Consider the following 17557-nt stretch of genomic DNA (forward strand, 5'->3'; position numbering starts at 1 on the left):
ACATGAGGAGTAAGTGCACAGTGACTCCTGTTGTTGACTTTACCAATTGACACTCCTGTTTATGGCATCAGTAATCTCCCTATGCACCAGTTATGAGTTTCCAAGGCTATGGAAGCCCCTTGAGTTCTCCGACTCTTATCTTGTTTAGACACGGTCATAGTCAAAGTGGAGGTTCTCTCCTCCCTTCAGAGAAAGGCACCTCCCTCTTTGAAGACCTGTTCTTTCCACTGGGATCTCACTCACAGAGATCTTTTTGCCAGAGTGTCTTGGCTTTCCATGCCTGAAATACTCTCATGGGCTTTTCAGCCAGATCCGAGTGCCTTTAGGGCTGATTCTGAGGCCAGAGTGCTATTTAGGACATCTGCCATTCTATGAGTCTGCTGAGTATCTCACTTCCCATGTTGGATCACTCTCCCCTTTATTTATTCTATCGGTTGGTGTTAGCAGATACTAGACTTGTTTATGTGCTCCCTTTGACTCTTAGTCCTTTCATTATGATCAATTGTGAACTGAAATTGATCACTTGGAGTAGTGAGATGGCATTGGCACATGCCACCTTGATGGGATTGAATTGGAATCCCCTGGTATGTTTCCAACGGTGTGATTTCTTTATATCTCTTCAAATATGCTTCCTATTTGGCATTCTCAAGTCCCTTTCCTACCCCAAATGTTTGAATGTTTGCTCTTTTAATATTTTCTCAAAGTTTCCATAAACTCTTCATCTGCTACAGCTACCCAAAAATGATGCTGGTTGGAATGTAATTCTTATCAACACATACATGAGACTCCATTTGCCACCAGTGCAGGTCCAGGAGCTCTGACTACTGGCACTGGCTTGGGGATTGGAATCATTAGGATCTGACCAGTGTTGAGTTTTTCCAGCGTGGCCAACAGTGATTTCCAAGGCACAGTCCTGTGGTTCCTTGCTCTCTGTTTAAGATCAGAGGAGGTGTGATCTAAGCAGCTTGGTTGTCCAGGGTGGTTCTAAGCTGGAACATGTCAATCACAGCCTCCGTCCCTGGTCAGCTTGGAGTTGCATGCCAGGTTCATGTGAGGCTGGCAGTGATTTGTCCTGAAATGAGTTTGTCTCACAAGGATGCAAGTGTTTACCTGACACTAGAGTGAACCTAGAGGTTTTGTCCACAGCCCTAGGGACAGAGACTATTGGAATGTTCCCAGTGTGGATTTTACTAATCCAGTAGAGAGCACCAATACATAGTCCTGCGGTTCCTTGTTGCCTACCCAAGGTTGGGGTAGGAGTGACAAAGGCAGCCCATTTAACTTTCCACATTGACACTAAGCTGGGTGACAACTGGGTTTCACTGTCGCTAGTCCTGTTGCAATTTTGGGAGTTCACATAAGGGCCACTTGAGGTTAGCAGCAATATGTTAGTCCCACCAGGGCACACATCTTGGAATTGGGGCAACTGCTAGTGGCTCCTTCTATGAGCACTTCCTGGGGGTGGAGCTCCTTGGACATTCTCAGGTGCTGGATTGCACAGCTGCGGCCTGGCCCCGAGCTCCAAGGAAAGGTCCTAAGTACCCTTTCCTGTTCCATTCCCCAGTGGCTGCAGTCTCGCTCTACTATCAATCAGAGGATAGAGTAGGGGTGGTAGATGTAGTCTCAGGCCACCTGGCTAAGAGGAACCAAAATCTCATTCTGTAAATATTGATGGGGGGCGGGGGCAGGGGCCAAGAGGCCTTGCTAGGGCATGTTCTTCATGTGGCAGCCCTGGTAATGGATTTCAAGTCAAGAGTATGTACTTATTTCACTCTCTCCCTGACAAGCAGAATTATTTTCTCTAACTGTGCTATTTGGAGTGGGGGAGGCATAACACAAGCAACTATTGAGTTCCTGCTTTCTTCAATGAATCTTTTCTTAGTATTATACTAATACAGGCAGTTTGGTCTCTCTACCTGGCTTCCATGGTCTTGTGACCTTGACTTGATGTGTGAATAGGTATTCATATTGGTGTCTCTGTGGGGAAACCATCAACCAAGCATCCAAGCGTCTTTTTTTTCTTTGAGATTTATTTATTTATTTGAAAGGCAGAGTTACAGAGAGGCAGTGGCAGAGGGAGGGAGGGAGAGAGGTCTTCATCTGCTGATACATTCCCCAGATGGCTGCGACAGCTGGAGCTGTGCCAATCCAAAGACTTAGGCCATCTTCCACCGCTTTCCCAGGCCATAGCAGAAAGCTGGATCGGAAGAGGAGCAGCTGGAACTAGAACCAGCGCCCATACAGGATGCCAGCACTGCTGGAGGTGGCTTTACCTGATATACATCAGCACCGGCCCCTCAACCAAGCATCTTACTCATCTGCCATCTTGACTAAACTAAACTTTAATTCTATTTTTCACAGACATTTCATGAAAGCTTTAATTTATTTGGAAGTCAGAGACAGATACATAGAGACACAGAGACACAAAGAAAACTCTGATCTGCTAACTCACTCCCCAAAGGCCAGCAGCAACTGAAGCTAGACGTGAGGAACTCAACTAGATCTCCCACAGAGGTGGCAAGAACCCAGTATCTTATGCTATCACCACTGCCTCCCAGGGTCTGTATTATCAGGAAGCTGGAATCAGAAGCCAGGACTGGGAATTGAACCCAGGTACTCTGCTGTGGGATATGGGTGCCTCCCCATTTTTAAGTTTGTATATTTGAATGATAAAACAAAAGACAGATGATAGATGATAGATGATAGATGATAGATGATAGATGATGGATGGATGGAAGGAAGGAAGGAAGGAAGGAAGGAGGGAAGGAGGGAAGGAGGGAAGGAGGGAAGGAGGGAAGGAGGGAAGGAGGGAAGGAGAATGAATGTTCTATTCTTGGGCTGGGCCAGGCCAAAGCCAGGAGCCCAGGACTCCCAACTGGGTCTCTCATGGGAATGGTAGGGTCCCAATACATCAGCTATCACCTGCTACCTCTTAGATTGTGCATCGATAGAAAGCTGGTTTAGCAGTGAAAGTGGGACTCAAACTCAGGCACTCTGAAATGAGACACAGGCATCCCAAGCAGTGGCTTAACTCACTGTGCCCCAACCCACATTCTGTGGTTGAGGAGTCTTAATTGCTAAGCCAAATGCCCAGCCGTCCGCAAACTTTGTGAAGTCCTCTCAAATGGTGCAATGTAGTAAAACTATAAGCACAGTGTTGTATGCTGATTTAGAGAGACAGAGAGAAAGGTCTTCCTTTCCGCTGGTTCACCCCCCAAATGGCTGCTACAGCCAGCGCGCTGCACCGATCCGAAGCCAGGAGCCAGGTGCTTCCTCCTGGTCTTCCATGGGGTGCAGGGCCCAAGGACCTGGGCCATCTTCCACTGCACTCCCGGGCCACAGCAGAGAGCTGGACTGGAAGAGGAGCAACCGGGACAGAATCCGGCGCCCCAACCCGGGACTAGAACCCGGGGTGCCAGCGCCACAGGTGGAGGATTAGGCAAGTGAGCTGTGATGCCGGCCTACCTTAGAGTCTTGAGAGCTCTGCTAGTAGCTTGGGACTCTGCCAGGCGAAGAGGGCCATCCCGCCAGGTATGTAGGTTTCTGAGCTCCTACTCCCAGTCGCCCTTTCCAGGAGGGCCTCCTTCAAAGTTTCACCTCCCTGGACTCTTATTCTCTTCACAAAGTGGGGACTTGCAGGCTGATGATACTCAGCAAAGGTTTGAAAAGTAAAGGACCACAGTCTGTACCTGTTTTTAGGCCCTTTGACTAAGTTTTATATTTTTGTTGTAGAATAAACAATGCCTTCAATACTCTTGATGTTTTACGGAAAAGCTTGCTGACCCATGAGATAGAGTTGCCCAAGAAAAACACCATTAATGGCAGAATTGCAACAGCTATTCCTTTCTCCATAGAAACTTCGCAGGATGCAACCCGGCAGGTAAGATCAGTACTTTGTCAGCTCCCCCTACCTGCACCTCCATTGGACTATCATGCAGAGGTCTAACCTGAAGCCATTCTGCTGCATTGAGGATGAATTTTTCTTCCCTCCCTCCCCATGTCCCCTCCCCCTGCCCCTTACATTTTGTCAGAAGCTCATGGAGACAAGACATTAATATTTGCTTTGAGATTGGAATGCATCTTCTTTCATGAGTAATGGTCACAGAGAGTATGGAGAATGTTTGGCTGCCGCTAGTTGCATTGTTCTTTTCTGGTTGGGGTGCGTGCCAGGTCGGCAGCCTTGGCTGTTCCCTCAGCTTCTGGGGCTGAAATCAGGAATGTGAGAATTCTGGCCCCTTTACAGAGCTGTTTTCTTGATGCTGGGTATATCATGTTGACAAAGAAAGTACACATGAGCACTGTGTGTTCTCAGTTATGCGATCAAAGACTAACTCCAAGAAATAGAAGAATGGTGATTACCAGATGGTGGGAATTGGGGCGGGGGGGCGATAGGAAATTGGTTACCAGAGCAGTTAGAGCCTCAGTGAAGCAGGGGGAAGAAGTTTTACTTCTTGTTTTTTTTTGTTTTTTTTTTTTTTTTTTTGTTTTTTTCTTGATTTGTTTTTGAGAACCATAGTGCAACATGATAAATGTAGCTAATAGTTTAGTTTTGCACATTTAGATACTTTTAAATTTCAAATGATCTTATCAAAAAGGAAAGGAAAAATGTTTATATCATAGTACCTCAAAAGGTTTGTAGAAAAATGGAACTAAAATATACACTTAATGTGGCACACTCTTTTTTTAAAGTCATGCTTAATTTTGTCATATGTATTTGTGTTTCTAAAGTTTTTGCACAAAAATAAATATATTTTACATGATATTGTTGAAGTACCTTGACATACATAATCCTGTGTTTTGTAATAAATTAGTAAACAATTTTTTTTGACAGGCAGAGTGGACAGTGAGAGAGAGAGACAGAGAGAAAGGTCTTCCTTTGCCGTTGGTTCATCCTCCAATGGCCGCGCGTGGCCGGCGCACTGCGCTGATCCGATGGCAGGAGCCAGGTGCTTATCCTGGTCTCCCATGGGGTGCAGGGCCCAAGCACTTGGGCCATCCTCCACTGCACTCCCGGGCCACAGCAGAGAGCTGGCTTGGAAGAGGGACAACTGGGACAGAATCCAGCGCCCTGACCGGGACTAGAACCCAGTGTGCCAGCGCTGCAAGGCGGAGGATTAGCCTAGTGAGCCGCAGCGCCAGCCCCAGTAAATAAATTTTAAGGGGAGAGAGTACATACATGTGGCCCCCGGAGCTCACGTGGGAACAACAAGCTTGGAATCAGGATCGTGATAGTCTGGCAGGCAATCAGCCTTGTCTGTTAAGGGCTGGGGCTCCTTTCTGTGGACTGAAGGAGGCCCTAGCACCATTTCCCCAGATACCTAATCCAATGCTTGCTTCTCTCAGCCCTTGCAGTGTTCCAGTGGCCTCTAAGCATTAGCAGCTGATGAGATCGCCAGCAGAACTCACCAGCTGGGACACTTAACTGTAAATGGGGCCCAGAAATCTTATTATAAAGATTTGTTTCCTTGTTTGAAAGGCAGAGTGACAGGACTAAAGAAAGGGAGAGAGGGACACCTTCCATTTGCTGGTTCACTCCCCAGATAGCTGCAAAGGTTAGGATTGGCCTAGGCCAAAGCCAGGAGCCCAGACTTTCATCCAGGTCTCCCACAGGAGTGGCAGGGCCCCAAGAACTCAGGCCATCTGCTTTGCTCTCCCAGGCACTTCAGCAGGGAGCTGAATCAGCCAGGACTGGAATCGTTACTCTGATATGGGATGCCAGCATTGCAAGTGGCAGCTTAAAGTTCTCCACTAGAGCACTGGCCTTGGGACATAGCAAGTTTGAAAGGACATCTATTGTATTTTTCCATCTCTATGTAATTACAGAAAATAGATTAAAAAAATTCTTCATAATGCTTTAAGCTCTCTGATATAGTACTTTCTTTTTTTTATAAAAACTTAGGCCAAACTTACCCACTTCTCCTGTGGGAAGATGCTTCGAGCCACCTTGGGTTCTGCAGTTCCTGGGTTCAAGTTTTTCCCATTCCTGAGCCCCGTTTCTTCTGATCCTGGACTAATGCCAGCCGGTACCAACACTGCCAAGGAGTTATACTAAATTTCTTTGTCCAAATCCCCTCTTTCATAAACCTATTTCATGCTTTCCCTTATTCGTGTTGTGCATCCCTAATCTGAAAATCCAAAATCTAAAACACTATGAAATCCAAAATTTTTGAGCATCCTCATGGAATGTAAATGTTGAATGTCTCCCAAAAGCCCATGTTAAAGGCTTAGTTCCCAGGCTGGTGCTATTGGGAGATGGTGGGGCCTTCAGACAGTGGGGTCTCCTGGGAGGTCCTTAGGTCACTGGGGGTGTGCCCTCAGAAGTTCATCCTCTGAAGAGGGTGCTATAAAAGCTTGAGTTGGGGCCGTTGATTCTCTCTGTGCTTCCTAGCTTGCCACACACTCCTCCCTCCATGCACGCTCTGACATTGCCATCCGCCAGCCTCACCAGAGGCCAAACTGATGGGACCACCGTAGCTGAACTTGAACCTCCTAAACTGTAAGCTGAATAAGCTTTTTTTTTCTTTATGAAGTTAGTAGTCTCAAGCATTTCATAGTAGTAACCAAATGCTGACTAATACAGAGAATTTCACAGTTTGGATTTTGGGATTAGTGATCAACTTGTAACATTTATGCAAATATTCTAAACCTGAAAAATTCTGAAAGCTGAAACACTTCTGGTCCAACCATTTCAGAAAATGCTACTCAACCTATATGTATTCTTATGTGTTCAAGAATTGGATTGTAAGGATTAAGGGGCATTTGAAGTATGTAATAATAATTTAGAAACACAAATTAATAATTTCTTCTAGTTTGTAATCCAGTCTTAGTAAAGCATCTAGGAGCTCCACTTTTGGCATCTCTAATCCGCCCCTCTGTTTGGAAGGAAATGCTTCCTTCCAATGTTGGAGCCTCAGAAGCTGCGCCTGGTGCCGTGGAGAGGTGGGGCTGATGTCCCCAGCAGCTCCCAGAGGCAGCCATGGCCCTGCTGCTGCCTGCAGTGCCCCTTCTCTTCCTTCTTCCCCTGCATTCCATGGTCTGGGGCCTTGGGTATTACAACATGTTCTTTCTGGTTATAAATATGGAAACACTCAGAAAACTTTACAGCTTAAACTTCAGAGTTGGGTGAGCTAGGGCATTCAATGAGTCCATAAAAATGTTGGCTGGCGCCATGGCTCACTTGGTTAATCCTCCGCCTTGGGGTGCCGGTATCCCATATGGGTGCCAGGTTCTAGTCCTGGTTGCTCCTCTTTCAGTCCAGCTCTCTGCTTTGGCCTGGGAGGCCAGTGGAGGATGACCCAAGTGCTTGGGTCCTTGCACTTGCATTGGAGACCAGGAAGAAGCACCTGGTTCTTGGCTTCAGATCAGCACAGCGCAGGCCATAGTGGCCATTAGGGGAGTGAGCCAGTGGAGGGAAGGCCTTTCTCTCTGTCTCTTTATCTCACTGTCTGTCACTCTACCTGTCAAAAAGTTTACCAGCTCACAAACCTCACTGGCGTCTCCTATAACCTGGATTTCCCAGTGCACATTGGCTGGTTACAGGTTGCCCTGATGCAAAGAGGCATGGCAACATACATTCTGCAAAGGTTCTCAGACTGCTGCCACCTTGCAGCACTCCGGGGCCTGGTGCTTGGCAGAGGATCTGCAATGGGCCATTTGGGAGTGGCTTCTCTGTTCCCAGCCAGGCCTTTCACGCAGAGTATTACACCCCATTCCATAGCCAATTTTGAAAATGCTTGGCCTAATAATTCCTTGCTCCATCTGTTGTGATTTTTGTTGTCATTGTTTGTTTTCACCTAGTTAGTGTGAAAGCTACTAGTTTGTCAGTGATATACGGTACCTATACATGCCAAGTGCCTTGGCGATGTCACATGGTCTCCATTCTGGGCAATGAGACAGGAGATGGTCTTGTGGAAAGTGGGGGCTATCAAACCTGGCCCAGGTAATTTTTTTTTAATCTGCATTACTAACCGAAGTCATTAAACAAACATTTAAAAGTGTTGACAAGATGGTGTTTAGTTTAAGATGCTGTTTGGGATGTCTGCATCCCATAAGGTATGCCTGGGTTCAAGTCCGAGCTCCACTTATTCTTTTTTTTTTTTTTAACGATTTGTTTATTTATTTGAAAGTCAGAGTTACACCAAGAAAGAAGGAGGTGGAGGAAGGAGAGGGGGAGAGAGGGAGGGAGGGAGGGAGGGAGAGAGGGAAAGAGAGGGGAGAGAGGGAGAGAGAGGGAGAGAGAGGGGGAGAGAGGGGGAGAGAGGGAGAGAGAGGGAGAGAGAAGGAGAGAAGAAAAGGTCCTCCATCCACTGGCTCACTCCCCAACTGGCCACAATGGCCAGAGCTGCACTGATCCGGAGCCAGGAGCTTCTTCTGAATCTCCCATGTGGGTACATGGGCCCAAGGACTTGGGCCATTTTCCACTGCTTTCCCAGACAATAGCAGAGAGCTGGATTAGAAGTGGAGCAGCCGGGACTTGAACCAGCGCCCATATGGGATGTTGGCACTGCAGGCAGTGGCTTCACCCGCCACGCCATGGCGCCTGTCCCTCCCAGGTGGTTTTACTCTGAACCTGGGCCTGGTGCTAGAGTGCACACCTCTGTCTCGGGCTCCAAGGTCCCAGGACATCACCTAGAAACAGGTCTTTCTGGTGCCAAGGTCACCTCACCTGTCCCTGTCACTTCTGACAGGAACCAGGGATAGGAAAAGTACCTGGCACAGCCTCAAAAACCAAGAGCACTGGGGCCAGCGTGCTGGCAACAGCAGGTTAAGCCAGTGCCTGCAATGCTGGCGTACCGTATGGGCACTGATTCCAGTCTGAGTTTCTCTGCTTCTGATCCAGTGGTTCCCTGCTAATGGTCCTGGAAAAGCAGTGGAAGATGGCCCAAGTGTTTGGCCTATGCACCCACATGGGAGATCCACATGAAGTGTCAGGCTCCTAGCTTCAGCCTGGCAAAGCCCTAGCCATTGTAGAAATTCTAGGGAGTGAACCAATGGATGGTAGACCTCTCTCTCTCTAACTCTGCATTTCAAATAAATAAATAAATAAATAAATCTTAAAAAAAAAAAAAACACACACACAAGAGCACTGGCTCCTCCTAGGTAGGAGGAATAACAGAGGAAGAAGTGCTCCTCCCCGCCTCCTTGCCAGGGAGCACACACCAGGAAATGATGCCTTTCTCAGGAACTTGAGAGGCATAGCACAGAGCAACCTGCCCAAACTAGTCTCTCTTGGAAGAGCCATGTGTTGTCTCAAAAGTTAATGCAAATTTTTCTTTCTACTCCTTAAATGGGAAAGCTGAGGAAATGCAAAAATCACTCTTCCTCTGACCCTATAGTAAAACCTCTGATGTACTCAGAGACTTCCAGTAACTCCTATGAAATTCAAAATGGTTCTTCTTCCACTCAGGTTTGACGTCAGAAAGACTCATCCCACTAGTCACAAGATATCTGAGCTTGAAAAAGTCAGTTAACAGTACTATACCTCAATCTCCTCATCTATAATAATAATAATAAAAATATATATCTCCCTTCATAGGGTGACTGGAAGGATTATATAGAAATATGAAATAAAGCATAGTAATACACCCCAAAATGATATTATGTGTAAAAATATGTGCAAGGGAGTTAAAATGTTCATGGAAGATGGAATTAGATGATGTTTATTATGGTACAAAGAATTCCTGAAGTCCACGTATATTGAGGGGTATTCAAAAAGTTCATGGAAATGTGTTCTATGAAACAACTGTGCATGGAATCAAAATTTTTTGAGCCAAAACTTGCCTTTTAACTCCATGTTTTCATGAATTTTTTTAAGTATCCTTATATGTGCATGCAATCCCTCAGGATAGAAAGGGTAATCAAAGGGTAATCAAATCACCTGCTCAGAGTTAACCCTACTTGGGAAGAATCAGTATCTGGCCCTGCTTCTTGTTGCAGGGAATCTCCTCACCCTTAACCTTCCTCTAAGTGGCCCAAATCATCTACAGACAGATCCAGAAGAAAGTTTATCCTCCTTGAAAGAGCACCTGTCCTCTGGTCTCGACTCTACTCTTCCTGTGATATTTACAACTATTGCTATTGTAAGCTGATGTGAATGTGAACTTTAAACTAGTGCCTTAATGTATGTAGCCCCAATAATAAAAATTTGGTCTTCCAAGGCATACATTCTCTATTGTCTAGAAAAGAAAATTTGAAGACTTTGGAGAATGCAATCTTGAATCAATGTGATGCAGCCCCTCAGGCATTCCCACCAATGGAGAGATTTAAAAGGCCCACAGATTGCTCAACAATCTCTCGAGAAAGCTTACTGATCACTGGAAGAGAGAGACGGCATATGTCGACGACCATACTGGCATCTGAGAAGGGTAATAAGAGAAAGTGTGTGAAGAGGGGAAACCTAGCTATGGCCAACTGAGGAAATTGGTAAATTCTCCATCCAAAAATTAACTGTAAAGCTGAACAAAACTGATAAAAACACATTTTGACCATTGGCAAATTGATCAAAGAGAGACAACCATCTGGGAAATGTTTACGCTTGGAAAACTGTTGAACATGTAAGTGCAAGTGGGAATCTGTGGCATTCTTGCCTGGGACTGCCTCCATCCTCCACCCTCCAAGTTCAGCTAGCACCAGGATGGAGAAAGTCATAAAGATTGAAAGCTTTGCTGCTGTCACAGGGGCTCACACTTACCTGTGTGAAGATAAGCAAATAGATGAACAGACAGATGAAGAAATGGCCACAGCAAGCTAAGGGGAAGAGGCATAGAGCTTCCATGACTTCTCGAGGTACCACCTTCCAGGCACCTGCACATGTTCAGCTCTTCAGAAGTTTTCTGAATCTTGTCCGCTCAGGCTGTTATGGAAGCTTCATTAGGTAGACATGATTGATCACATCATTGGCCATTGATGATCAATCTTCAGCTTCTCTCCTCCCCAGATTGGTGAGTGGGGTTGAGAGTTTTAGCTCTATAATCACATGGATGGAATCCCTGGTAAGCAGCCCCTATCCTGATGCTATCCAGGAGCCCACCACCAACAGTTGTCATAAAAACAAAAGGTGTAGATTGGGCATTGATGCACAGTGGGTTAAACCACCATTTTTTGACACCTACATCCCCTATCAGAGTACCTGGTTCTAGTCCCTCTGCTTCCCATCCAACTTCCTGTTAGTGCATCCTGGGAGACAGTGGATAATGGCTAAAATATTAGGGCCCCTTCAACCTGTACGGAAAACTCAGATGCTGTTCTAGGCTCCTGGCCTGGTCCATCCCTGGCTGTTGTATTTGGGGAGAATATGGAAGATATCTATCTCTCTCTCTCTTCTATCTCTTTTATCTCTTCTATCTCTTCTATCTATCTCTCTCCCTTTCAAGTAGTTGAAAAAAATAAAAAATAAAGATGTTCCAATGAACCAAGATATCCTGAGGGATTAAGGAGCTCTGTATCAGGGTATAGGGCCAAGGACCAAATAGTACACACAACATTTTCCTAGCATTCTAATCTACATGAGTTTCAGGATCTCCTTCTCAGCATCCCAGTGGAGAAACCACTTTTCTTTTTATCATATCACAAAATCACCAATAGCAATAGGGGGCAGTAAGGACAGAGGAATAGCAACAACAACAAAAATTAAAGACATGTACAAAAAAATGGCACATGTAAATGAAAACATGTCAATAATTCCATTAAATGTACATGCTCAGAGATGGTCATACTAATTGCAATAATTCATAGTTAGGTACTGAGCCTTAGTCCTATACCAAGCATTGGTAGATGTCTTTCTCTTGATGTCCACAGGACTCCTATGGTGTCATTCTTATTTCTATTTTAGAAATGAGGAAACCAAGGAAGAAAGGATTGAAGGATTTGCTGAAGGAATGATAGAACAACAAAAAAAATAGTTTTCAGGATCCAGTTGGCTCAAATGATGTGAAGTTTCTAAACCCATCCTAATAAAGAAATGAGGTCAGATGCACAGTTGCAGAGGACAATGGAAAGGGAGCAGTATCAGCTGCTGTCCTTAAGTGCTCTCCATGGATGGACCCACATCTTCAAAGTGATGCTCCAGGCAAGTGACTCTATTATCTCTTTTTGCTCTGGTTTGGGTATGACTCCGGTGTATGCCCTAAGGGTTCGCATCAGTGTGGAGATGTGAAGAGGCGGTGAGACTCTAGGGGGTAAGGCCTAGAGCAAGGTGATTAGGTCACTGGGACAGTGCCCTTGGGAGGAATAACACGGTTCTCATGGGACTCCAGTTAGTTCCTGAGTGAGTAGGCTATTATAAAAGGGCAGGAATGGCACTGCCCATTCTGAGATTTTTTGGCTCACTGTGTGATCCCTCTCACATTCACTTTTGCCACCACGCCATCCACCCTATGACTTCTTCCTGTGCCTTGCTGTTTGTTGGTTGAGCCTCCAAAAACTGTGAGCTAAATACACCTATTTTCTTTGTGAATTACCCAGCTTCAAGTATTCTGTTATAGCAACAAAAAATAAATGAAAAATGAACACACTTTACAAGTGAAGAAACTGAGGCATGGGTAAATTCACTTGCCCAAGTTTACATAACGATTAGTAGAATGAGGATCCCAGCAGAATAAGCTACCTGCAGAGCTGTGTGTGTATCACACTATTTCCTTCCATGGATTAGATGTCATGATTATTTTGTTGATAAGGAAGCTGAAGCTCTAAAAAATTGTCAATCATGACAGCGCATGCACTAGAGTAAAAAATCAAGCCCAAGTTTGCCTGATGTCAGGAACCACATGTACTTGGGGATGGGGTGGGGGCAGGAGGTGAATTGAGGTCCAGATTCACTGCAATCTCATCCTTTAATCGTTTTGATTTTAGGTAATCAGCAGTGAACAATGAGCAACAAGTGGGGTTTACAAAAAAAAAAAACACATTTGTCTTTAGTTTATTTCTTTATTTCAACATCAAATAAGTTGAGAAAATGGTTTACAGGTGCTCCAGCTAGATTCTTTTATTAAGGTGCAAAAGAGGTTTACAAGTGTAAATTTCATTAAACAAAGCAGTGCAGCGACAAAACAGAATCACATTGTAGTATGCATTGGTAGAAGGGCATAGTAATCTGTCAAACACAATTTGGCATTTGAGCCTTTTCCCATAAAACAAGAGCTCTACACTGGAGAGTAGATAGTGCACAAAAAGCATTGTTTATAAGTTGTGAGAGAACATAAACTGGCAAAAATGTCACTTATTAATTCAAGTCTGTATGACCAATGACCTCTCTGTGAATGCAAAGGGGTCCATGTCTGAGGCACCTGCTCATGGGACTGTATGTTGTTTTCAGGGTGCACAGTTTTGTACACGCACACACGAAAGATGGTTTTGGGACATGGCAGCATTTACGTATTTTAAAAGTTCAGGCACATTTGGATGCAAAAAAAAAAATAGAAAAATTTTTTGAGTTTCCAAAAGACAGTGCAAAATTGAAGTGCCATACTAGAGGCAGCAATAACGTACGAAACAATCTTGAATGACTTTAAAAGAGGCCACAGTCTTTACATGGAAAGGCAATGCAGCTGGAAACAGCATAGTCACACGAATGAAAAGATGAATATTTGGGACCACAGTTAAATTCATTTGCTGCAGTTGAGAATGAGTAAAGTTCAGGGGTTAACCTGGGAAGTGTATGTTATTATCTGGATCAACCACCCAAGACATTCCCCAAAGAGAATCATGGTTGCCTTGGGAGCTACTGTCTGACTCTGTCTTTAAAATGATTGGGTTCTCCAAGCCAATACACCTGTGACTATTGGACATTACCACTGTCATGAAATCATTCCCAGTGTCCAGAGTCCATCTCAGAGTTGGAAAGTATGATAAGAGGTTTGTAACTGGTTCTAAGTAGGGATAGAGGTACTCTAAACCAACAGCCTAACTCATTGGCTTTTTTAATGTAGAAGATTCAGTGTGAGGATACTTCAGTGTGATTAAAAGTAAAGAGTCTTGTTCAGCCCCGAAAAGGCATCGGAAATGCCTTGGCTAAATTCAGGAAATCTAAACAAAGGCTGCATTTGCTTAGGGGCTGGGTGTTGCAGTCCAGTTCAATGGGGTTTTCTCTCTGGATGAGTTTGTATCTCCTACTGCTACATGGTAACTACAAAATCACTGCAAGTAGGCTAGGCAATGGCTAAGAAAAACATGGACCATTAGCTGTTCCTTGGACTCACAGCTGAGGCCCTTGCTTCTTCCCCATGATTGATGTTGGCTTTTGGGGAACGGCTGTCAGTGGAGTCCTTAGTTTTGGATAATTGTGTAGAAGTTGAATACCAAAAACGGGTACACAATCCAGGTACCAGAAATGATCTGCCTCAAAATACTTTCAATATTTTGATCACCATATTTCCCATTCTCCAAATTCCCTAGCCCATTTTTCCACCCTACCCCAACCTCCTGGGTATATCATGCCTTTCAAATTGCAAATGACCTCAGAGTGAGGGAAAAGCACAAATTTCTCCAGCAGGGCCCCTCTACCCCACCGCAACATCAGCTGGAAAAAGTCAGCTGCCCATTAGTGACACTTCAAATAAGAAGCAAAACAGATTTCTAAAACACTGAGACTCTTGGGCTAATATTTCAACCATCTGATGTTCTCTGCCCATTGCAAATGTAGTAGTTTCTTAACATGAATACAAGTACATTAGATGAATAATGTAAAACCCTCCACTGTATTATTGTTTGGATTTAGCTGGTATTACATCATCTATAGTTCTAAAGTTTTTTTGTTGTCTTTTTATTTTTTTAAAAGAAAAATCTAAGTATAAACATTAAAAAGAACCCACTGACCCATTAGCTACTGTCCAAAAATATTACTACTGATATTTTGGTAGAAGCAAAATTAGCTGCCCTGAATAATTTTCCTTTTCAGGCATAATCTCTGCTACATAAGATTGTCTAGCATTCAATATCCAACAATAGGCATCTGGATTAGTGCTATTTTGTCTACTGTGGATACAAAAGTTGATATGAAATGTGATCTTCATTTAAATGAATAAATCACAAGGTTTAGGCATCCATGACTGCATACATGACAAGGTAGCTTGAAAAGTATACAAAAAAACTAAAGATTTCCCCCTTGGTTTTCACATGTTAACCCAGTCAGTCAAATTAAATCCAGAACATAATTATTACATTCAATTGTCCAATAAACAAACAATGCAATTTCAAAAAAATATATATTATACTATATAAGGTGCTTCTTTGATAAACAAAAGAGTCACGTTCTTAAACATATTCTTAACGCAGATACATAAAATTGTCCCCAAATTTAGATGCACATATAGGAAAAAAAAAGTTTTTGGCCCTCCCAGTCTCCTAGTTCTTTGGTGCTCACTTAACTGGGCAACCAGAAAATAGGGCAACCCACTTATCCAAGCAGAACACACCAAGGGAAACCTAGCAGCTCACCTCTCAATAGGGTTTGAATTCTAAGCAGTGAAGTTGCTGGAGGGAAAAAAACCCTTTTTAGTTAATTAAAAAAAGAATAATTCATAATTGTACTAGGGAAGCCAAGACACAAGGGAGGCCCTATGTGTGGGATGAGCCATTTGTTTTCAGGGGCCAAAGGATTCCTGTGGCCCAATTCTGGTTTTCTGGTTCTCCTGGCTTAGGAAGTTTAAGGGCATGGTTTGGGGGGGGTGGGGAATTAGGGGGGTGGAGCCAAACCCTGATTTTTGGTGAGCCCTAAACCACCAAAGGCATGTGTGGTCTGACCAGGTGCCCAGCAGCCTGAGCAGTGAGTGGGCTGATTCCAACACTCTTCCCCTGCCTGGGTGTGCAGGATGAGATGGAGGAATGCAGCTGTCCCCTGCACCTCTTTGTATCCAGGCCATGGTGGGCAGGGAAGAAAGGGCGGACCACCCAGCGCAGTCCAGCTGTGTGGTGCAGGGCTATGGGGAGCTTCCTCCTGCAGCAGGGCCACCCTGAGCAAAAACTCCTCCCACCTCACAGTTTCATGCAGATCTGACTCGATTTCCCTTCTCGTTCTCTAGCAGCCACAAAAATCACACGCATTTACTTAAATCCCCGTATCCCAGGGCTTTAAAAAAAAAATCACCAGAATGCTGGTGCTGGCTCATTGAAATTGCCTGGGGTGGTTCATTGGCACTAATAATTCACCTTCAGTGTCCCACATTGGGAAGAGCCAAGTAGAGTGCCCTCTGCTGGTAAATTTGAGATTCTCCCCTCTCTCCCTACCCGACCACAGCTGGTCCTGAAGTTGACTTTACTCCAAGACCTGGAAGGAGGTTTTCTCCTACAAAATGAAAATAGGGACAATGAAAACTGGAGCTCACCCCTCATATAGGGATATTGATATATGTGGAGGTTACTTTACTTAGATCCACTTTTTGTTTTTCATAGGTCTGTGGGCAGCAAGAATGAATGGGAACCCAGGACCTGTACATGGTGCCCTGGAATGCCAGCAGTAGTGCTTCAAGCCTGAAGGTGCAGTGTACTAAGGTGCTGTCGTCTTGAAAGGGGTTCTTCCTTTCCTTTGTGTATCTTGTATTCCTATAGGTGAAATGGATCGATAATCACCAAACATTGTGCTACAGCCATGCAATGGAGCAACAGGTATCATCACTTTCATAAAATGATGCATGACTATAGGAATACAAGAGGATGCTAGAACTAACTCTTGTGCTAGCTTTCTCCAAGTCAGCAATGAAAGGAGCCACTTTGAATTCTTTCCTGAGGCTATTACAAAGTGCTTTTTCAGAGGTGAAATAGCTACTCCCCAGGCCTGGCTCAACAAATAGATTCAATGCACATAGTCATCCCATAGGCTGAGTTCCATCATCAAGAGCTACAGGAATCCTCATGCTTAGTCATGGAGCAATGGGGAGAAAAAGAGCTGTTACCAAGATTTAGCCCTGGAATCCCTGTGGCTGTTCCCAACAGAAGACGTGTCACTAAGAACTGAGCAAGCAAATGAATGGCCACTCATATTAGAAAGCCACTGGTGATGGATGCATGCCAGAGTGTATGCAGGAGACAGGATTTGGCTACAGTGATGCATGGCTTGGGTGAAATGCTGCAGGGATTCACAGAACCTTGGGGGAGCTGGGGAGCTCTTAGATTGTGCTGGGGAAATCCTCAGCCTCTCCAGGGATATAATAGGTTTGCAAGGAATGTGCTGAAGCAGCGCTGGTGGTAGTCAGCTGGCCCTGGGCGGGCTCCTCCATGGGCACACCCCCACGGTTGGCTGGAGCATGCAGGCGGTGGGCATCCAGCATCTCCAGCAACAGGTCATACAGGGGCACCACGTTCTTGCACTTCATATTGTACAGATGTTCCATGCCTTTGTTACTACAGGGGGAGGACACAAAAAGGACCACATTAGACTTAAATCCTTAGCAAGGAAGAGTAAGAAGAACCACAAAGAGACTCCAAAGCCAATCTGTTTGGGGCAGGTGGCTGGGACTCATTTGTGCACAATGTTTATCTCCCATCTCCTACAAAGATAGTCCCACCCTCCAAAACCCTCCCTCCATTCCCTTTCAAGGTCTTTGCTACACAGGTGAACTCAAGT

General features: G+C 44.8%; 1 protein-coding gene across 15 annotated transcripts in view; it reads right to left on the minus strand.

Moving 5' to 3' along the window:
• Window positions 1–12910: 12910 nt before the first annotated feature.
• The window catches only part of ESR1 (estrogen receptor 1), a 478649-nt gene continuing 474002 nt past the window's right edge, over window positions 12911–17557 (minus strand). For all 15 annotated transcript variants that reach the window (XM_089332575.1, XM_070073399.2, XM_070073398.2 and 12 more), the window contains one exon: window positions 12911–17334. In XM_089332575.1, the coding sequence (XP_089188701.1) occupies window positions 17100–17334 (235 nt within the window). In that variant the 3' untranslated portion in view covers window positions 12911–17099. The remainder of the gene's footprint in view (window positions 17335–17557) is intronic.

Source organism: Oryctolagus cuniculus, chromosome 5 (genome assembly GCF_051225735.1).
Source record: "Oryctolagus cuniculus isolate XC-2025 breed Fujian yellow rabbit chromosome 5, ASM5122573v1, whole genome shotgun sequence".
Lineage (NCBI taxonomy): Eukaryota > Metazoa > Chordata > Mammalia > Lagomorpha > Leporidae > Oryctolagus > Oryctolagus cuniculus.